General features: G+C 43.4%; 1 protein-coding gene across 1 annotated transcript; it reads left to right on the forward strand.

Annotated features, from left to right (window-relative positions):
• The first annotated feature begins 966 nt into the window (after positions 1-966).
• PPP1R17 (protein phosphatase 1 regulatory subunit 17) lies at positions 967-21,881 on the forward strand. Its single transcript, XM_050938105.1, has 5 exons — positions 967-1,051; positions 6,745-6,847; positions 8,555-8,707; positions 9,198-9,359; positions 19,951-21,881. Exons 2-5 carry the CDS (start codon positions 6,766-6,768, stop codon positions 20,028-20,030), a joined length of 477 nt encoding a protein of 158 aa, XP_050794062.1. The 5' UTR covers positions 967-1,051; positions 6,745-6,765; the 3' UTR covers positions 20,031-21,881.
• Positions 21,882-23,010: the final 1,129 nt, after the last annotated feature.

Genomic DNA, 23,010 nt, shown 5'->3' on the forward strand with positions numbered 1-23,010 from the left:
GGGTGCTCAGCAAATCCCAGGACTCGGAGCTAGCACCGAACATGTTTGGTCCCTTGGCACACTCTCCTTCTATTGTATGAAAGAAAACAAGACTAATTTAAACCATACGTTGCAATGTCATAATGACAGCCTGAGAATGGCAGTCCGTGTGTGACAAACCAACTGTCAGCAGTCACGGTTTTATAGAATGGTTTAATGAAAGGCGCCAGGAGAAGACTTTTTCATATGGGGATGAATGCTAAATAGAGTGTGATCCATAATACCGTCAACTGAGCAGAGTGCTTTGTCGTGATTTTGCAAAGATCAGGCATGTTTATATATTTTTCCTCCTTCCAAATAGTCCCATCTAAAGCAATGGGCTAAAATAGCAGAGACTGGGCACTGCTGGCAAAGTATACAGCAGCCACAGAAGATTCCCGGCCTGACCCTCTAAATGACATCAGTGTGTCAGACTTGTGTAATGAGTCAAGGCCATATACACACACAAATACCGCAGTCCTCAGCTAAACCTCACTGTTGGAGACATTTAATGTTTATTGGCCTGCCTCCTTGCACCTTTTTCATCCACTGCACAGCTCTGTATACAGCAAAAAACAGTCTAGCGCTCTCTCGTCTGCATTCTAATTGCCATAGCTGATTTTATCTCCAGTTGGTACACTTTAAGATTTACCATCCCCTGTTTAATTCCTTTCATTCCTCCATCAAAATGTTTGGATCATTTCCTTTGATCTCTGGTATAAAAGGTTGTTTAACTGTTACAGTTTTTTTTATTTATTTATTTCTGTAGAATTTATTTTTTTCCTTCATTCCAATTAAAAAAAAAAAGGCAGCAACCATCACATCATCAAAAATCTGTTAAGTGCACAGGCTAAAGGTTATTCTTTTTTTTTCTCTCCAGAGTACTCTTGAAACAAAGCATTACCATAGCAACAGCCATTGCTGCTCCCTAGATAAGGAGAGCAGGAGCACACAGCAGCAGCAGTGAAGAACGTTCCTGCTTCAGTGAGTGCTGACCCTGTATCACACCCATCCCAGAGCCTTTCACTGGTCGGTAAGTACATCTGCACACATGCACTTTACCTTTGCTTGAGTAACAATTTTTTTGCAGTCACCAGGACCAAGTTAGTTACAGTCATTTGATATTTTCTAATTGCACTTCTGTAGACTATTATCTATACCAATGCTGAGCTTGCAGTAAAGTTCAGGACTCCAAGTACTCCACAGGATAGATTTAGAAGAAGTAAACATATGATGCCATATGGTGAAAGTTGGAGGTGGACTGAGCTGTGAATGGGAATGCTGGGATGGCGAATGAAGTGCTATAAAGACAAATGTGTCAATTTATTTTAATTGCAGCGTTATTTCACAGACAAATTGTGCAAATTGACAGAATATGAAAGATTATTAGGAGTTTATCCAACTAAAAAGAAATGACATGTGTAGGGTATGTTTTGCTGCTAGGGGAATTAATTAGGCAAGGTTTTGCATATTTAATCATCTCCCAAGTACAGCAACTTTTTTTGTCAGAAACTCAGACATTTTATTCTGCTTTTGATCCATTGATTCAAGTTTAGCTGCTGCTATTACAGGGCCTGATCCAAATCCCAGCATGAGTCTCTCCGTGGACTTGGCAGACTGTTCAAAATCAATTTTGTGGGCTAGATGCAACACACGGAGTTATTTGTCAGAGGTTTGAGTGGACAAAGAATGCACAGTCTGGATTTAAAACACATGCAGTATTATGTATCGTAGAGATGGTACATTTTAAGGCTGCTTTATAAAAACAAGTTCAGGCCACGCTGATGGGAGTTTTGGGAAACAACAACCTAGTGTCAAATGAAACTTTTAACCCTGGAGTAGAAACTTTGTATAATGCTATCAGGGCTCCAGTTGCAGCAAGTTACTTTGATGAGGTGGTATAAAACCACAGTGATCAAACTGCCAGTGAAGAATTTCACTTTGAGACCTCTTGAAAAAAATAGTCTTCTTGTGTGTGACATATATTTTCTAATCTTAATGTGCTTAATTCAAAAACCTACCAGAGGACTTACTTGTGCAGGTGGGAGAATATGATCAGGGTATAGAAGAAAGAGCACACTCTCTAGTAACAAAATCAAATCTTGACTTCTGATCGGAGGAGAATGGACTATTCTCCACTGCCTTGCTCCTGGAATAGTCCTTTTCAGCTATGCTAAGTGAGTGCGTAGTAGGCATAAAACACTATTGTACTGGTATGGTAGCATTTTACACCCACTTTGCACAGATGTAAATGGCTGCACTAGGTGTAAAACAGGAATGAACTGAGCCTCTGACTCTTTTTAAAGGCTCAATCATGAGGCTTCTTGCTTTCCCACAGAGGGGACTAGGGTGATTCCCCACTCTCCTGTGTGTACTATCCACACTGTAAGAGTCTCCAAAGGATTGGGGGCAGAGGAGAGAAGCTGCCAACAGGCAGGCAGGGGTTGGAAGTCTGCCTACCTCACCCCTTCAGCCAGATGCCAGAACTTCAGAGTCGACAGAGGGGAAGCACTATCAAAAAGGCTGGCACAGCTTATTTCCCCCTTGGTGTGAAAAAGCACCAGCCTGTGATTCTTGAAGTCACAGGCCAGGTCTACACTACAGAAAAATCCACCCCCTCGAGCAACAGTGGGAAGGCTTCTCCCGTTGACATAGCTACCACCTCTCAGGGAGGTGGAATAGGGCTTCCACAGACTAGCCACCCTCCTGAGGCCTTGGCTACACTTGAGAGTTACAGTGCTGGTGGTGGCTTTACAGCGCTGTAACTCACTCCCCGTCCACACTGGCAAGGCACATACAGCGCTGTATCTCCCTGGCTACAGCGCTGGTTGTACTCCACCTCTACGAGAGGAATAAAGAGTATAGCACTGCTGCTGCAGCGCTGGGGTGCCAGTGTAAACAGGGAATAATCTTACTATGCTGTAACTGACCTCCGGAACCTTCTCATAATCCTAAGTAAAGAATGATAACTCTCTTTGTTTTGTTGTGATGCCTCTGTGTGTTTTGTTGTGAACTTGGGGCTCCCGGAGCTGCTGATCAAAAAAACAAACACAGCTTCTGTTTGCTGTGAATGCAGGGCTGGTGCAAGGATGTTTCGTGCCCTAGGCGAAACTTCCACCTTGCACCCTCCCACCCCCTGCGGCCCCGCCCTGAGGCACCCCCTCACCGTGGCAGCTCCTCCCCTCTGCCCTGAGGTGCCCCCTTCACCCCAGCTCACCCCTGCTCTGCGCACGAACACGCCATGGCTGCTTCACTTCTCCCTCTCCCAGGCTTGCAGCGCCTAAGCTGATTGGCACTGCAAGCCTGGGAGGCGGGAGAAGTGAAGCAGCTCACCCTGCCCCACCTCCTCCCTGAGCACGCCATGGCCGCTTCACTTCTCCTGCCTCCAAGGCTTGTGGCACCTACGCTGCTTGACGCCACAAGCCTGGGAGGTGGGAGAAGTGAAGCAGCCACAGCGTGCACAGGGAGGAGGCGGGCCAGGGGTGAGCTGGGGCGGGGAGTTCCCCTGCGTGCCTCCCTCCCCACCTTACTTGCTGCAGGCAGCCCTCCCCGCGCTCCCCTGCCCAGCTCCCTCCGCCTAAATGCCAGCAGCGACCAGGGCGGCCGAAGATCCAGCCGCTGCAGTTGCTGCCGAAGAAAATGGTGCCCTCAAATGCCAGCGCCCTTGGCGACTGCCTAGGTCACCTAAATGGTTGCACCGGCCCTATGTGAATGAGCAAACAGGCAGGGCTCTCCCTTCGGAAGGCCCACAGCTAGTGTTTCTTTGAAGAGAGAGGGAGGTAGGGGGTTGAGAAGAGAAGCAGTAATCAGTTACTGCCAGGAAGGTGAGGTTTTTTTGTAGAAAGTGTAGATGTTTTCTTTGTGGTAAAAGAATGTGTCTGGAACAACTGTGTTTTAATAAAGTGTTAAGGTGTTTTAATAAAGTCGTCCAGTGAGTCAAATTCCTGGTCAAAAGGATTGCCTCATTTTTGCTGTGTTCGCCTTGGACCGTTTAGCACCGTTTACTGACACCAAAGGAGGTTAGCGGGTGAGACATTCCAAGTATTCTTCATCTGCCTTTCCATCCCCTGAACATATGAAGGCTCAAAGGAATCTAACTATCATATGGCCATGACTCAGCAAGTGAGCTAATCCCAAGAGGAACTGGATGGCTTTTAGTAATCTACCCAGAGTCACTGTTTTTTTCAGTCTATCCGGCCATTCCCCAATCCTCCCCATCCATAAGGACGGCCATTAAAATTTTATGCCATGTGCTTTCACAATTAGCAACAAATAGCCAACCTGCTCCAAAACTTGAACTCATTAATAGCTAAAAGAGAGCACTTGTTAACACACACACGGCTCCACCTCTGCCCCGCCAGGTCTCAGCCTTTGCTAACCCAAGGAATGAGAATCTAGGTAACCCTTCCAGCCCAAAAGCGTCAGTCTAAATTCTTGTAATGACCCAACCACTCCCAGTCTTTATTCAGGCCTAATCTGATGGTATCCAGTTTGCAAATTAATCCAGTTTATCTTGTTAGACTGACCTCACACTTGGTAAAGCAATTCCCATCCTTTCATGTATTTATACCTGCTCCTGTATTTTTCACTTCATGCATCTGATGAAGTGGGTTCTAGCCCACGAAAGCTTATACCTAAATAAATTTGTTAGTCTCTAAGGTGCCACAAGGACTCCTCGCTGATTTTACTCATCATTATGTATGGTTTCCATTTTTTCCAGTTCTGCCCCACCAAAAATTAATGGCCCACCATTGATTTGAAACAGTCACACTTCTTTCTACATTTTTATTGTTGTTACAAACACCATCTAAAATGACTGTAGCTGAAAGGGATTAGAGAAGCAACCAAAAACAAAAACAAACAGTTTTTCCTTTATTTTTCCAGTGTGTTTAATTTGTGCATTTGACAGCACTTCCTGCTCTATGGTCAGTTTCACTGTTTCCCCCTGTACAAGCCATTTGTTAGTCAGTTTTCCCTGTCAGTGTGGATCTGTTGCAGCAACATGAATGAGAAAATCATTTGTAAAAACAGGAAAATGTTGTTGTAAAACCACCAACCCTCCTGCCCCTCCCCCAAAAATATTAGTATGTATTTACAGAGCCTACCACAGTGGTGCTCTGGTCCTTGAGCGAGGGCTCTAAATTAGTGGCTCTCAAGACTGCCATACCCCTTTCAGGAGTCTGATTTGTCTTCGTGCCCCCAAGTTTCACCTCACTTAAAAACTACTTGCTTACAAAATCAGACACAAAAATACAAAGTGTCACAGCACACTGTTACTGAAAAATTGCTTGTGTTCTCATTTTTACCATATCATTATAAAATAAATCAGTTGGAATATAAATATTGTGCTTACATTTCAGTGTATAGAGCAGTATAAACAAATAATTGCCCGTATGAAATTTTAGTTTGTTCTGACTTCACTAGTGCTTTTTATGTAGCCTATTATAAAACTAGGCAAATAGCTAGATGAGTTGATGCACCCCCTGGAACACCCCTGCATACCCCCAGTGGTAAGCGTCTAGGTTGCCTCTAAGGTGCGTGCCTGCACAGCTGCATAGGAGGCCACTAAGGGCTGTGCAGGCGTGCACACTGCACTCGAATGTGGGGTGAGGTGAGGGGTGGTAATGTGGGAGCTTGGGCCATGCAGGGCTGCGACAACTCCCCCAGCCCCAGGGCTGCAGTGCAGCAAGGGGAGAAGCCTCACCCCACCACCCAGCCTGGGGCTGTGGTGGGGCAAGACGCCTTTCCCCCAGCCCCAGAGCTGCTGCGACTGGGGAAAGGGGCCTCTCCCCTGGTCCCCACCCCAAGGCTGCTGCGGTAGAGACAGATGCCTCTTCCCTAGCCCAGGTGCTGTTGCGGGGAGAGAGGACTGGGGGGAGTCCTCTCTCCCTACCATAGCCACTGGCAGCCTGCACCCCAAAGCCCTCTCTCCAGCCCCACCCCAGTGCTCTCACCCCCCTGCACACCAACCCTCTGCCCCAGCCCTGAGCCCCCTCCTGCACCCTGAACCCCTCATCGCCAGTCCCACCACACATAACTTCTGAATTGGTGCACATAACAAAATTAATCCCACACATGGATGAGAAAAATTAGATGGAACTCTGGTACATGTACCGCCGGTTGAGAATCACTGCTCTAAATAAATAAATGAATAAATAGCATTAACATTAACACCAAGAACAAATATCAGTGGGACTCAGAGACTGGACTGGAACCTGGAACTACTTTTAAGTTTTAATTAGATTTCAAGTTGACTGTGTCCCTTTAAATAGATTCCTTCAAATCTAATTGCTAAAACCCTCCCATCTGGCCTGCTCTTTTTTAAGCTGGCAGATGTTGCTTTAGAATCTGCAGTTTTGCATTCATCAGTGGGAGTGGTGGGGTGGGGTCAGAAGGCAGTAAACCCATACAGCTCACAAGCACTCCAAGAACAGACAGGCCAGCAGGAGCTGTATGGCAAAAATCACTTTGAAAACAGGAACTTCCCAGGGTTGGATGGAAGGAGCGATTGGCACAGAATATAAATACACCTCTACCCCAATATAACGCTGTCCTCGGGAGCCAAAAAATCTTACCATGTTACAGGTGAAACCTCGTTATATTGAACTTGCTCCCCCAGAGCACTGCTTTACCTCATTATATCCAAATTCATGTTATATCATGCCCCGTTATATCGGGGTAGAGGTGTATATCTGTTTTATGGTATGCTTCTTTTTGTTGTTGTAGCTTCAAAAGAAAACCTTTTCAATGATGTCAACAGAGTATGTGCAACCACTTGATATCCCAGAAGACAGATTGGACAAGCGAGACTCGCACTGCAACCGTTTAGGTAAGTGTTATTATGGTGATGTCAGTGACTTGTAATTAGAGAGGTGTCTTCTTTACATCATTAAGTACAGTCCATTGGCTTTTTCTTTCCAAGAGGTACAACTGAGCCCTTGTGAAACCTGATAGACTGTGCCTTCTGGTAACACATCTGTTGCCAGATGGACAGGCAAAGAGTGTCTTTCCTGCATATAAATATTAGCTGAAGCTCTAGAAGGAATTTAATTAAAGAGAGGAAAGGAGAAAGAGTCATTGTTCTTTTTCATGATAGAGAAAGAGAAGCGCTTTTATCGATTAATAAACTGGAAGCTAAGATATATCTGAGCCTTCACTACACCCACTTTCTCTGTGCAATTTCAGTAAAAGATTTCAAATATTCCTTTTGGACAGAATTTTAATTTTTTTCCCTTTATTGTCAACTGTGTTCTTTCTGGAGCTGACTTTTTACATAACTTTTGCACTTGGAGTATGAGAGGCATCTCCGCTCATACACACTTCTAAATATGAGGCTTTCAAGACTTTGATAGATGTGCCTTTTGCATATTTTTGCACTTTGCATATTCGCCTTTGCTTCACGTCATTACTTTATTCCAACCTTCCAAAATTGTCATGAAGATTTGCTAACCCAGGCACAAAAATATACTTGACTACCCATACACTGGTGATGATATTGAAATACAAAATGATATTTTATTTGTCCCAAACAAGTAGAATTTTGCAAGCCTGCTTTACTCAATCAAGATTTCTGAGTCCTGAGTGTGATTTCACCCTGGAAGCATCTGAGTTCCCAACCCAGGTCAGGGCTCTTTTATGGTAGGGGCTATATAGAAACAAAATAAAAAATATCTCTCTTCTGAAGAAATTACTATCTAAATGGACAAAACAGATAAAAAATGTGAGAAAGAAAGCTCTATTATCCCCATTTTACAGGTGTGGAACTGAGGCACACAGGAATAAATGATTTTACTCAAGATCACACTGAATCCAAAACTACTGAGTACCAGTGCAGTGCCTTAATCGTTAAGTCATTCATCCTTACTTTCACTAGTCCATGGAAGTATGATGGTGTTAAAGCTAGGAAGTGAAATCAAAATCTTTTGTTAAGTAAAGTTTCCAACTGAAAAGCAACACTGACAAATCCAACCAAAACCAAATTTAAAAAACTAAACCTCTGGTTTGTGTGATATTATTAGTGATGGATCAACCTCACAATACTCAATTTGTTCAGCTTGACTAAGCATCCAGAAATTTGGATAATTGTCTAGAATGTACCCAGACTATCTGATGAGTCAAGTCCTGCTTCAGTATACACTGGTGCAAATCCAGAGTAACTCCACCAAAGTAAATGGGAGCGGTGGGTAGAGAGGACCGCTTAAAATTAGTCCTATTATTTAGGTGTCTAAATAGGGTATCCAAGATTGAAAATACTAGCTTTAACATCTGTATCACCTTATCTATAATATGGGCATAATTCTTCCCTTCTTCACTGTGAAGTTTAATTCTCTAAGACTAGCATAAGGCACTTAAGTGTCACTTATTTCCCGTTTTTAAGTGGTATTAAGGCCCTTGTGATGGCCTTCGGTGAAGAGGTGAATTTACTTTCTGTTTTAACCAGCTAGGGTGGGAGTATTGTTATTAAAGTGAGCACTATTTTTAATTCTGTGGTTCATTATTTTCTATCAGCTAGGTATTCTTTATTTTTTCCACACAGATGACCTTTCAGAACATTTCATTAAGAATTGTGACCTAAAAAAGAAACCAAGAAAGGGTAAAAATATCCAGACTTCCCAGAACAGTGAGCTGGAACAGAAGAAGCCAAGGAGAAAGGATACACCTGCCTTACATACCCCACCACCTATACCAGGTAACACAACTTAGTACTATTGAAATCTGACAAATCTCTGATGTTTCCTGGTTTACTTGTATTCACTAGGAGTTGAATAAAAATATTACTGTCCTCATTTCTCCTACATCTGTGTGTGCCTACCTATGGAAGGGAGGGAGAATAGGATTTTCAAAAGCACTCGGTGTTGAAATGTATGAAAAATTCACACCCCTGAGACACATAGTTAAGCCGACTAAAGCCCCATGTACACACAGCTAGACTGACAGAAAAATTCTTCCATCAACCTAGCTACCGCCCCTTGAGGACATGGATTAACTATATTGATGGAAAATACCCTTCCCTCAGTGTAGCAAGTGTCTACACTATGGCACTACAGTGGCCCAGCTCCAGCACCATAGTTGTGCCTCTGTAGTGTAAGCATTCCCTGAGCATATTAAGATAGATGGGTGAAATTTTTATCAGTGTAGATGAGGCTTAAGTAATATTTATTGTGTGTCGTTCCCTGCAGGCATCCTCTCAGATTTTTCAGACCATTTAATTAAAAGGTGTGACATCACCGAAAAACCACAGAAGGGTAAAGCGAGTTCAGTCTCTCAGATCACTGATCAGGAACAGAAAAAACCCAGGAGAAAAGATACACCTGCAATACACATCCCACCCCTTATACCAGGTAAGAGCATCAGCACAGCTTTCAAAGGAAAGGGCAGTTAGTTTAGGAACACCCGCTGGAAGGGACACCATTTATCTGCCCTCTCTGCTTAACTTCTCTAATCACACCTATTGATCTACTTATTTTTCTCATTCCCAATTGGAATTATTGTTATTATTTGTGTTGCAGTAGTGACCAAAATGTGCCAGGTTCTCTACAAAGATAGGACTCAGTCCTTGTTCTGAAGAGCTTACAATCTGAAAGAAATGAGGAAAGGGAGATCTCTTGACTTACCCCTGCTGAGAACTAAGAATGAGTTCAGAGTTCAAATTAATTTATTATTTTTTTATTATATTTTTAACAAATTATTTATTATTATTTAATTTGACTTGAATTTGATCACTTAGATTGTAAGCTGTTTGGGGGCAGGAACAGTTTCTTGGTTCTGGGTTTGTATAGCTCTAAACGTGATGGGGACCTGGTCCGTGGCTGGAGCCCCCTAATGCTAGCCTAATACAAATAATACATACTAATGGCAAAGGTGAGTATTTGAACTCGTCCACACCCCTTGAGGGTCACCTATCAATAATCAAATCCTCCAGTTTTTGTTGGGACCAGAATTTTGTTATCAGTTTCAATGTATCCAATCAGTTCTCTCCTAACCTCTCACCCATGTAGTTAGTGAATGGTGAAAGCTGAAGGCAGGAGGCAGCATGGTTTAATAGATAAAGCACAGGACTAAGAGGCAAGAACACCTGGCTTGTTATCCTGGCTCTGCCATTGACTTACTGTGTGGCTTTGGGAAAGTTACTTAGACCAAAATTTGGGTGCCTAAAATTAAGCACTTGAATCCATCTCTAGGTATCTAATTAAAGCATGGCATGATTATTGGTTGCGCTGAGCACCTGCACAGTCCTGGGTGAATTTTTGTGCTTGCTCCCTCACTGTAGCCAAGCACATTTCAGGAAGGGGATGTCAAGGTGGCTCTTGTGCCCCCTCTGCTGCCGGGCTGCAGTATTGGGGGAGGAGAAATGGGGTTCAAATTATAGCCTGCCCCTAGTGGTTTCAAGCATTTGTAACAGCAGTGAGGGACTGTCAGAAGGCCCCAGCGATGCCCCCTAATCCAGCTGCAGGGGCATAGCAGGCATATGAGACTATCTCACTGGAAGAACATAATATACACTGAGGTGATCCAGCAGTGGTGGCCATCCAGACAACAATGGCTTCAGCGCCTTTCTGTGGCAGTGGTGCAGCCAGAGAGGCCATGGAGCAGCTAACTAGCTTGGGCATCCATATGGACTCAGCCACCAAAATTTGAACATTGTGCCCTTAACTACTTTGTTTCTTAGTTTTCCTGTCTGCAAAAAAGACACTGCTCCTTACTCTCCCTACACCACAAAGGTGTTGTTAGCCTTAATTAGCTAATGTTTGCACAGTGCTTTGAAGATGTAGAGTGCCATATCAGCATCAAATATTACTACTGTTCAGGGAGGAGTGAGCTATTGCCAGTCAGAAGAAGCAATGTCTCAGCTGTTTCCAAATCACTAGGGAGGGACGGACAGCTCCAAATCTAGTGTTAAATGGTTCGTAAAGTAAGATACCACTGGAGAGGGACACTTACCAGATAGTAAGGAGCACTGGGAAAGAAAAGGCCTAAGGACCTGATTCAGCAAAGCATTTAAGTGCATGCTTACATTTAGAAACAGTTGGCATAAAGAGAGAGAGAGAAAAAAGCAAAGAAAAGAAAATTATAGGGGGGGAAAAAAATCAATAAGAGGCAGCTTAGAAATATTTCCACCAGACTGATGGGGAAATAAACCCAAACAACTAAAAATAGACCTGAGGAAATGTAAGCCCTTTTTGGCCAGATTTCCAATGGTATCTCAATGCCTAAAGTTACAGATAGGCATCACCTGGAATTTACAGAATTGTCTAAACAGGTTAGGCACCTAAACGTGTGGTGCTTCCCAGAGGCACCCAAGATTGGGAGGTACCTCACTACCACCAGCCCTTTGCATGAGGAAGTCTTGTCTGTACCTGCTGTGGGTCAGCTCCCTGAAGCCACCAGCCTCTGGCAGCACAATCATTTATTTCCAAGCCTCCGCAGGCCTCACTTTCTGTATAAGCAGTGATAGATACACACCAATTCCCGAGGACTGCAGGCATGTCCTATTCCTTTGAACACATACAGAACTAGATCTGCTGTTCCCAAAGGAATAGCACACACCATCTCGTAAGCATCTGCTCAGAGTGTCTGCTTTACTTAACACACAGCAGTTAGATAGATAGATAAGATTAGTGGGAACAAGAATAAATTTATTATCAAAGAACAGAGATTCAAGTGATAGAGAGTGAGAATATGGGAAACAAATGGTTATAGATAAAACAAAATCATAACATGCATTCTAGACACTAAACTTAACTAAGTATTCCTCCATCTCCTAAGGATAGCTTACCCCAAGTTCTTTCCCCAGTTTGGCTAAGACTTCTTCTCATCAAATCAAGCCCACTGGCGTATTGTCCTCACAGATTAAAGGAATGAGGGTGCATCTCCTCATCCCTTTGTTATACCCCCAAAAGTTAATTGTCCTTACTTGTAAACAGGGCTCTCCCCTACTGGTTCACTTCTTTCTGTACATTTCTTCTCTTCGAAGATTTCTCCATCCTCCATTAATTAAAAAATTAATCACACTGTTAAACAATAGAATACCATTTATTTAAATATTTTTGAATGTTTTCTACATTTTCAAATGTATTAATTTCAGTTACAACACAGAATACAAAATGTACTTTAGATGTATTTTTGATTACAAATATTTGCACTGTAAGAAAAACAAGAAATAGTGTTTTTCAATTCCCTTATTACAAGTACTGTAGTGGAATCTCTTTATCATGAAAGTTGAACTTACAAATGTAGAATTATGTACAAAAAACTGCATTAAAAAATAAAACAATGTAAAACTTTAGAGCCTACATGTCCACTCAGTCCTACTTTATGTTCAGCCAATTGCTCAGATGAACAAGTTTGTTTACATTTGCAGGAGATAGTGCTGCCCACTTCTTGTTTGCAATGTCACCTGAAAGTGAGACTAAGCATTTGCATGGCACTGGCATCACAAGATATTTATGTGCCAGATATGCTAAAGATTCATGTGTCCCTTGATGCTTCAACCACTATTCCAGGGGACATGCATCCATGCTGATGATGGGTTCTGCTTGATAACAATCCAAAGCAGAACAGACTGATGGATGTTCATTTTCATCACGAGTCAGATACCACCAGCAGAAGATCGATTTTCTTTTTCGGTGGTTCAGGTTCTGTAGTTTCTGCATCTGAGTGTTGCTCTTTTAAGACTTCTGAAAGCATGCTCCACACCTCATCCCTCTCAGATTTTGGAAGCAATTGCAGATTCTTAAATCTTGGGCTGAGTGCTGTATCTATCTTTAGAAATCTCACATTGGTACCCTCTTTGTGTTTTGTCAAATCTGCAGTGAAAGTGTTCTTGAAACGAACATGTGCTGGGTCATGTGACAAAGTTCCTCCTCTGCCTTGGTGGGTCCTGTGCTTTTTGGCGAATTTGATCTCGTCAGAGGTTCACGGCAGTCCTCAGTTTGGCCACTTCTGCTCGAGACTCAAACCTGCCATTCACTCAGCTAACCGCATCACTGGCCAGCATTGCGGGAAAGGGAGAACAATCTCCACTGTCTCTGTGTCCCACCTAGTGGCTCGGAGACAGGCCAGATCCCTTTCCAAATTAGACTTTCCCTTCTGGTGTTGCTCACAGACCAGATCAACTCCTCTGTGTCCGATCAGGAGTTGGGGCCATAAGGGGAACCCAGGCCTGCCCTCTACACCGGGTTCCAGCCCAGGGCCCTGTGGATAGCAGCTGACTACAATGTCTCCTGTATCAGCTGTGTGACAGCTGCAACACCCTGGGCTACTTCCCCATGGCATCCCCCCAGCACCTTCTTTATCCTCACTGCAGGATCTTCCTCCTGAAGCCTGGTCACGCTTGTTAGTTCTCCAGCACCATGCCTTCTCACTCCTTGCACGCCCTCCACTAACTGATGGGAGGTTCTTTTTAAACCAGATGTCCTGATTAGTCTGCCTGCCATAATTGATTCTAGTGTGTTCTTAATTGGCTCCAGGTGTCTTAATTAGCTTGCCTGTCTTAACTGGTTCTAGCAGGTTCCTGATTGCTCTAGCACAGCCCCTGCTTTGGTCACTCAGGGAACAGAAAACTGCTTATCCAGTGGCCAGTATATCTGCCTTCTACTACTCTGCTGTTCCCAGCTGGCCTGGGTCTATCACAGTCATCATCCAAAACTGCCATAACACAAAATATATGGCAGAATGTGGATAAAACCGAGCAGAAGCATACAATTCTCCCCCCCCCCCAAGGAGTTCTGTCACAAATTTAATTAACTCATTATTTCTTTTAATGAGCATCATCAGCATGAAAGCATGTCCTCTGGAATGGTGGCCAAAGTATGAAGGGGCATATGAATGTTTAGCATATCTGGCACATAAATACTTTGCAATGCTGGCTATAAAAGTCCCATGTGAACATCTGTTCTCACTCTCAGGTGATGTAAATAAGAAGAGGGCAACATTATCTATCTCCCCCATAAATTGTTATTTAAGTGGCAGGTATTTGGTGGTGTTATATTATCCACAGAGCATGGCAGAGATGAAGGAGTTAAAATGAAACAGAAAATATTTTGTTCTTGTTTTTAGTAAACAGCAATGTACTTCTTTTTATGAGCATTATGTTAAATATAATATCTGCTATAGCAGGATGCAGCTAGGACTGACAACATTTGTCATCCACATTCATTTAGTCTAATATTCACCTCTTTAGCATTAGCAATCTCTAGTGAGCATTTCAGTGAGAAATAGGGCCTCTAGGGTTTACCATGTCTGCCCCTAGAGGACTACTTTTTTTGTTTCGATAGAATTTGCAAATGATAGCGGACATTAATGAAGGTTATATAGTAGTAGAGGCACTTTGTTATAATCCCCAGAGGATTTGCCAGCCAAGAAATACCAAAAGGGAATAAACTAAAACAAGAAAAATGCAGTGGCTTACAGCTCTGTTTCAAAAATCGGTGCACGTGTCCAATTTCTGAGGAATGCGGCTGCTGATAGAAAATAAAACACCTCAGGCTTGATCTTTCACTGCATTACTGCAGTTTTATGCCAGCATGACTCAACTGATTTTCATTTCATGAAACTGGACTAATAAAGTGGTGAATGAGCAGGCACCCTTAGTCCTCTTGAATTCAATCCCAGTAGCCTGCTCATTACTGCCTCTCCCTAGATACAGCATTCCCATCCCAGCTACCTTTCTGTGGGTACAATTCTCCTGCACAGCTCATCTGTCATCTAATAATCTCTGTGGCATATTGTGTGTGTGTGTGACATGGCTGGAGTGGCTTGTGTGCCTAGGTTTGAATGTCTCCCCTTTCAAAGAAGCATATTTTTTTCCAGCTTGGATATTGGAGTACAGAAAGCTGATATTTAGATGTAGGCTGCCATGGTGCATAGCTTGCAGTGAGAGAATGACTTGCTTTGGCTGCGGGCTAGTCCAGTATTTACAACTTATTTACTTTCAGGGTTACCCAGTAAGGCAGCAAGGAGAGAATAAATAAAATGAGGCCTTGTGGAACAGCTGTGCAAAACAAAATCTCAATTATGGGCTCAAACCCAAGATGCCCCAGGAGGGTTATTTGCACCAAACAAACATAAAAGGGCCTTTCTGTCCCTAATCCTCTATTATTGCTGTTGCTGGATGTGCAGCCTAAGTAGCACCACTCCGTGGTCAGTGCTCTCTCAATAACTTGCACTGTAGGTTGTTCCAGTTTTAGGTTTTATTTCCCCCCCTGGTTGCTACTAAACGCCAACGCTTCAAGCATGACCAAAACTACAAACCAACATCACCTATTTTAGCTTAATTAACCAATATTTTAAAAGCTGTCTTCACAAACATTTCTCCCGTAGACAGGGCTGAAAATCATGCCCCTTGGCTCCTCCCTCCATTTTTGATGAGCTGTCCTTGATCACTTGAGATCAGTCCTATCTACTTTGGGGTGGCTAGAGATTCTCTAGGGACTGTCTCTGTTGCACTTCTCAATAGGACTGCTCCTGGAATGAGGAGGGCAGAATCAAGTCCATACTACTTTACATCTTCCAAACACTTAACAAACATGGACTAATCTTCAGAACACCCCATGAGATACATAAGTATTTACAGAATCGAAACTGAGGCACACAGAGGTTAAACGTCTTGCCCAAGGCTTCAGTGAGTCTCCAAAGAGGGAATAGGACTCCTGGTTCTCTCTTCAATGCTCAGTCTAAAGCACAACTATCAATACCAGCAAGCTATGCAAAAACACAATAATGTCCAGAATTATTACTTCTAATACATCTAAACATCCCAATGAAGAACAGGGACACATTGTCCTGGGTACTGTGCCTACACCTAAGAGAGAGTCCCTGCCTCAAGGAGTTTACAAGCTACGTGAACAAGACAAGTAAGCATGAAGGGGAAAAGGGGAAAGGAAATATTACTACCTCCATGTTACAGATGAGGAACTGAGTCAGAGAGAGATTAAATGACTTGCCCGAGGTCATGTAGGAAGTCACTGGCAGAGCTGGGAATTCAACCCAGGTCTCCTGAGTCCCAGTCTCATGCCTGAAGCATAAGACCATCCTTCCTCTCCAGCAGGCTTTAGGCCGATTCCCCCGATTTCCCAGAATCAGGCCCCGCGCCTTAGGCACCTTTTTAATTTTTTAATATTTTTTACTCATCCGGCAGCAGTCCGGGTCTTTGGCGGAGGGAGGGCCTTCACTTGCTCCGGATCTTTGGCGGCATTTCAAAGGTGAGGGGTGCTTCAATGCCACGGAAGACCCAGAGCCAGGGGCAGCTCTAGGTATTTTGCTGCCCCAAGCATGGCAGGCAGGCTGCCTTAGGCGGCTTGCCTGCGGGAGGTCCACCGAAGCTGTGGGACCAGCGGACCCTTCGCCATGCATGCTGCCGAAGGCAACCTGCCTGCTGCCCTCGCAGCGACTGCCAGAGCGCACCCCGTGGCTTGCCACCCAAAGCACACACTTGGCGTGCTGGGGCCTGGAGCTGCCCCTGCCCGGAGCGAGTGAAGGACCTCCTGCCGCTGAAGTGCCGCCAAAGACCCGGACCGCAACCGGATATTCGAATCGGGCCCTGCAGTTCCTAAAGCTGGCCCTGCTCTCCAGAACAGGAGATATATTCAGAGGAGTTCTGAATTCTGGTAAATTTGCCATTCCTTCCTCATTTTATCTTAACCTTGTAGTTAGAGATACATGTGCATTCAATCTACTCATTGATAGGGGATCGTGTATGTTGCAATAAGTAGCCCAAAGCATTTGATAATTTACAGTGGCATTCAAGGTGCAAATCTTCCTGGAGCAATGCTTTCATTTAAAATCTGTCTTTTCCCCAGTATGCTTTGGATAAATGTAAGTTCATCATTAGTAAGTGACATTAAAAAATAATTAACAGGTACAAAACTTGCCCCATTAGTAGCTGTTTTTGAAATGCAAGCATGTGACAGCTATATACATGCATCACTTTAGAAATGCAAAAGCTATTTAAATAGGAAATAAATCAAAGAAGCCCACATCTTGGACTTCTGATGGAATAAAGGAGGGAAAATGGCCCTGATCTCCATCCCTGGGAGTTTGGCGCCTCAGTACCTTCAAGGATCTGGGCCAATGTAACCACAATTCTAATGTTGCTCCCCACCATGACCATAAATGATCTGCATCAGATTTGAAACACTTTTTATTGCTAGCCTCACTTAGCAGCATATTCAATTAACTTAAAGACTTCTGAAGAGCCCTCTGCAAATGCAGGTTTTGACAAGAATGTAAATATTCGTGTGAATATGGCAAAGCTGTTCCTGACAAATGGATATTTGAGATAATTATAAAACCGCATTCTCAAGCCCTCATCCTCTCCTTTGCTGCATTGCTTTGTAAAGCCAGTTTAACTGTCTCCCTCAGGATTTCTCTTACACAGAGGAAGTCTTGCATGTTGTAGCACCAGCAAAGCAGCTGTACACCATCCCCTCACCAGCCTCAGTTTGACAGGAATTGTCCTATGATTGATAGGCAGTCAGATATAACCTAGAGTCAGGCAGAGGAAGCTCTAAGCTGCACCAGGGACCAGACTAGCAACAGATTCTCTGCCTCCCCTTGCTAAACTGTACTCAGCAGAGCTGTGGCACAGACTTTAGAGTATGAAGCCATTGATAGCCTAGTGTTGGGCAACAGATTTCTCATCAGCACTAGGTTCTATTGTAAATGACTACCACTACTTTGTATTTATTTATACACTGCTATATACTTCAAAGATGCTGGCTAATCTATTAATCCTTAAAACAGCTGTATGAAGCTGTGTTGAATGTTATGATGCCCATTTTTCAGCTGGGAATGCTGAGGCAGAGAGGCTCAATGATCTGCCCAGACACTAAATCAGTAAGCAGAGCCAGGATTAGCACACAGGTGTTACTAATCCCACCACTCTTCACATTCAATCAAGACCACGCTATCTTGTGCTTTTGCTCTACATACCACACCACACCAGCTTCAGGTATCCTGCCAGGATTATAGTTTGTGACCACTCCCAGTCACCACTACACTCTATTTTGGTGAGCATGTGATTTACTATTACTGAATGACAACAACTCCTTATAGCTGGACTGCTGAGTCCTGTTGCTGGCCTCCAGCTGTGCCTAGCTCCCTAGTCCTTGAAGACAATTTCTGCTAAAATTAGCTGTGGTAGGTGGAATTGCTTCAAGCACGGGGTAATTTTGATGCTCCTATAGTATGGCTAGGAGCCCATTTGCTTTTTCCTCATTGTTTTGTAACTCATAAGAACCAAGAAGCACTGGAGATAAAAGTATGAGCTATGAGCTATAATCTTGTTTGCTATACATTATAAGATTCCATTGTAAACGTGGTACATTTTGGAAAAGATGCAGAAATAAAGGGATAAAAATAAATGTCTATATTTTTGGAAATTTATTTGCTAGGGGCTGAGTTGAAACCTGAGTGTGGAACATTTTTCTCTCTCTCTCCATCTCCTTAAAATGGCTTCCCTGTTGCCAGTTTCCAGTATCAGTCACGCAATGGCTGTTTGAAGGACACATCATTGTATGTCACATTTACCTTTGAAGTTTCATCCAACCCTTTGAAATGGTTTCCCTCCCCCAATAAAATCAGCTAATTGGTAAAAAACCCATACAAACAAAACCAGACCTGAATTCAAAATAGTAATTTAGGTCAATCATCTCTGTACTTAATTCCTCACCTCTTGAAGAGTGTCCAGAGTTAAAGAAAGCCTTCCTGTGTGGCATAGCTTCCTTTGCTCTGTTTTCAGACTTCATGAACTGCTTCATTATGAGAGGGCTTTCAACACAGAAAGAAAGAAAATGGGTTGGTTTGACAGAACAACTTGGCAGGTTGGAGCGCACTGACAGCAAACAGTAGGCGACTGACTTAAAGGGATTTGTTTGGCTTCAAGCCCGGGTTTCCCCGCACCCTGTTTACGGAATATTTCAACCACCATACTAAAGACAGTGGAAATAAAACATACTGTGGAGGCTATTCATTGTTTTTTTCAATAGGAATGGGCAAAACAAACCAGTTCAGCTAAAATAAGGATTGAGTAGAACCTTTGCCTGTGGAATCCCATTGGTTGATTTTAACATTTCATTTTAGGGGCATCATTTTTTAATTATATTTTATTATTTATTTGTATCACTGTAGTGCATAGAGGCCCCAGTCAGTAGTGGGGCCTCATTGTTCTAGGCACTAGGTTTGTACATTCTAAATACACTAGACAGACAAAAGATGGGAGCTCACAAGCAGAGACACAGACACACTAAATGATAGGTTACATAGGAGTTCTGTGGCTGGTTGAACCCAAATCTCTTGAATCCCAGTCCTGTGCTTTAATCACAAGATCATCCTTCCTCTCTATATTATGCTCTCCAGTGTTGGGGCAGTGGGTGTGTGGTTTTCTTAATTATCCTAAGTATTCATTTACAAACAGATCTTCTTTGATCCATGTTCAAATTCACAAAGCTCAGTATTGCTGTACTGGTCCAATGTCTTTGGTAATGCATGGGAGCCTGTTCAGCATTGATCCAAATTCATATTTTTATTTACATTTGCAACACGTTGCCATTAGATTCATTTCAGTGGGGATGATACTGGATGCGTGGGAGCTAGGTGTTAAGTCTTTCAACATTTGCCCATTCTGGAATCTGCATTTGCAAAATCTAAGTAATAAACAGTCCAGAAGATTTCTGAGAATAAACTGCAATGTGCTAGTTTTATGAACAGGTATCAGCAGTGTGTGAGACTGTCCAATAATTTTAATTACAAAGTACAAATACAGACATGAGTTTCAGGTTTACTAAATATTAGGGGCCTGATTATCCAAATTTAATCAGAAGCAACTCCACTGAGTATCAAACAATTGGAAAGGATAGGAAAATTAGGCCCTTGTAAACAATGAATATGTTAACTAGTTTTTTTCTTAGTTTTAATTTTTTTTCCTGTTTAAAGGTACTTACCTGCTTAAAGAAGAAAAGCAGACAGTGATTGTGGAAGATGACGAAAAGGATGGAGAAAAAACCCTTATTTAAGATTATTGTGATATCTCCAAAACTATTGTAAATAATTCCAGATCATTCAAAATGGTAGTACATAACAAAGCCCATTTGTTTTTATAAATAATTTTTGAAAGCATGCACTGCATTTAAGCTAGTACCAAACGCTTATCTGTAACTCATGGAGTTCATGGCTAGCACTGGAAAAGATGAAGTAAATAGACTTGTGGTTAGGGTTGGAAGAAATATCTTGTATTATCTAGCCCTATCATACAGAATTTTTCCTACACTGATCCCATCTGAAGACAAAAAAAATTTTTTGAACATCTCTAACAGTGGTCACAAGGGATGCCAGCTAGCCATTATAGCTAGCATCACATAACAGGGTGGGAGCTGAGAGTGTGGGACACCCACTAACTAATGACAGGCTTCTCTTGAGAAGAGAGCTGCTATAAGTCTATCCCACAGAGGGACAGGACCAGGCAGAAAGCCAGCTTCTACACCACCACCCCTTTTCCCCATGGTTGTGAAAATTTGCCTAAAGATTTTAATGTGTATTTGTGTCCTGATTCTGTGTTTCATTACACCAGCTTTACTCTGGTGGAATATCAGTGACTGAGGTGAAGTTACATTAGCATAAAAGTGAACAATCAAGTCCACAGGTCCTAAAATTGAATCCAAATGTCTTTTGCATGTACAGTATAAGTTCAGTACCCATATTTGTAATTTTCTCCTTTGTTATAACCTGTGAGTTTGCTCTAATACCAAACCTCATTAGAGCCATCAACTTTGAAACCTTAAATATTACAAAGCACACTGCTATCAGAAAAGAAGCTTCCTAGAAGTGCAATGTTTGTAATTTATACTAGTATGAATTATTGAATTTTTAGTGTCAAAGTTCTTTTTCCAAAGTTGGTGGAATATGAACTAGTTGGGTAGCTGATCCTTTAATCTGCATGTTTTCTTTTGGTAAGTGCTTTTAGTTGAATCCTAGCCTGTTAGGGGGTGCTGTTAAGATTAAAACTCCTTAGAGAATTCAGAGATAATCATACACAATAACGTTTTCACAATATTTTGTGGTAACAGTAATTTACAAGTTAATTCATACAGAATGTCTCACAGTGCGACCAATATAGTTCAAACAAATTACGATCAATATAGTTCAAACAAATAGAACTAGGTACCTAAAGAACGTGACATAAAACAGATGGTCTGTGTGTAAAAACTGGGTGTTCTCATAGTTGTTCTTACTAGGTATCGACCCATACAAAGCTCCAACCCTATTAACATCAGTCTGTCCTTTGAGTCCTTGACAATCTCAGCAAATAGGGCAAGGACTGTATAGCCTAGCAGACTGAATTCAATTGTCCTTTTACTGTCCAACATGCTTACCTCTTTAAGAGGTAGGGTGACCAAACTGCAAATGTGAAAAATCGGGACAGGGGGTAGAGGGTAATAGGAGCCTATATAAGAAAAAGACCCAAAAAATCAGGACTGTCCCTATAAAATTGGGACATCTGGTCACCCTATTAAGAGGGCTGAGGAACACTGATTGCAAGAAATCTTACAATATAGCTACTTCTGCTGTACTTGAGACTTCAGCTTCCAAAGCTATTGATCCAGCGACATTCACAAGCATTCAATTCGTTAATAAATCTTTAGAGGTAATGTATACCTTGTATGGTAAATCAATGACAATACCATAAAAATTACATAGCTAAACTTGTACAGTGGACTAGAAATTATTAATTGGCTATTTGACAGGTATTTTTTACTGAATATTAATGTATAGAGTAGATCGGGGTCGGCAACCTTTCAGAAGTGGTGTGCCGAGTCTTCATTTATTCACTTTAATTTAAGGTTTCACGTGCTAGTAATACATTTTAATGTTTTTAGAAGGTCTCTCTCTAAGTCTATATATTATATAACTAAACTATTGTTGTATTGTAAAATAAACAAGGTTTTCAAAATGTTTAAGAAGCTTCATTTTAAATTAAATTAAAATGTTGATCTTACGCCACCAGCCCACTCAACCTGCTGCTGGTCTGAAATTCTGTTCACCTAGGCTGGCAGCAGGCTGAGCAGGGCCTGTGGCCAGGACCCCAGCTGGCAAGGGTCCGGCAGCCAGAACCCCAGATTGGCAGCAGGCTGTGCAGGGCCAGGACCCCAGACCAGCAGTAGGCTGAGTAGCTCAGCCCACTGCCGCTCAGGGGTTCCATCCTCCGGCTCCTGCCAGCAGGGATCCTGGCTGCCAGACCCGCTCAGCCCAGTGCCGGTCTGGGGTCCCAGCCCTACCCACATACAGTGGGTACCTACTTTCTCCCTGGTTCTGGCCCAATCTCTTCCTCTCTCTGCACTGAGCTGAGGGTGGGAGTGCACTGAGCACAGGGCTGGGGTTGAAGGGTCTGGCCAGGGGCTAGAATGAGGGAGGGGGCTCAGGGTTGGGACAGGAGGTTTGGGTGTGGGGCGCTTACCTGGGCAGCTCCCATTTGGTGCAAAGGGTGCAGATTGGAATGTGGGAGGGTGGGTGCAGGAGCTCCCGTTTGGTGCTCAGGGTGGGGGTGGGGATGTGGGGGGTGCGTGGAGTGTGAGGGGGCTGGGTATGCGGCTGGGGACTAGAGTCAGAGCAGAGGGCTGGGAGCATGTGAGGGGGGTGCAGGTGTCAAGGCAGGGGGTGGGAGGGCTGGGTATGTGTGGGAGTGCCAGAGTCAGGGCTGGGGTCATGGGGGGAGTGGAAAGAGTTAATCAGAGGGCTGGGTGTGTATGAGGCGGGTACAGGGCTCAGGGAAGAAGCCTGGTGGGTATGTGGGACACAGGGTTCAGGGCACAGGCCTGGGGTGTGTGCAGGGCTCAGGGCAGAGGGCTGAGTGTGGGGGGGGGTGGTCAGGGCAGGGAGCTGGAGGGGCTATGCCCCTATTCCCCCCCCTTCCCTTCCCAAGGCCCTGCCCCCACTGGGAGCAGCAAGCACGCTAACTCTGCTCCTTCCCGACCCCCTCCCTCGCAAGGGCCATCAGCT

Source organism: Gopherus flavomarginatus, chromosome 2, assembly GCF_025201925.1.
Source record: "Gopherus flavomarginatus isolate rGopFla2 chromosome 2, rGopFla2.mat.asm, whole genome shotgun sequence".
Taxonomy (NCBI): domain Eukaryota; kingdom Metazoa; phylum Chordata; order Testudines; family Testudinidae; genus Gopherus; species Gopherus flavomarginatus.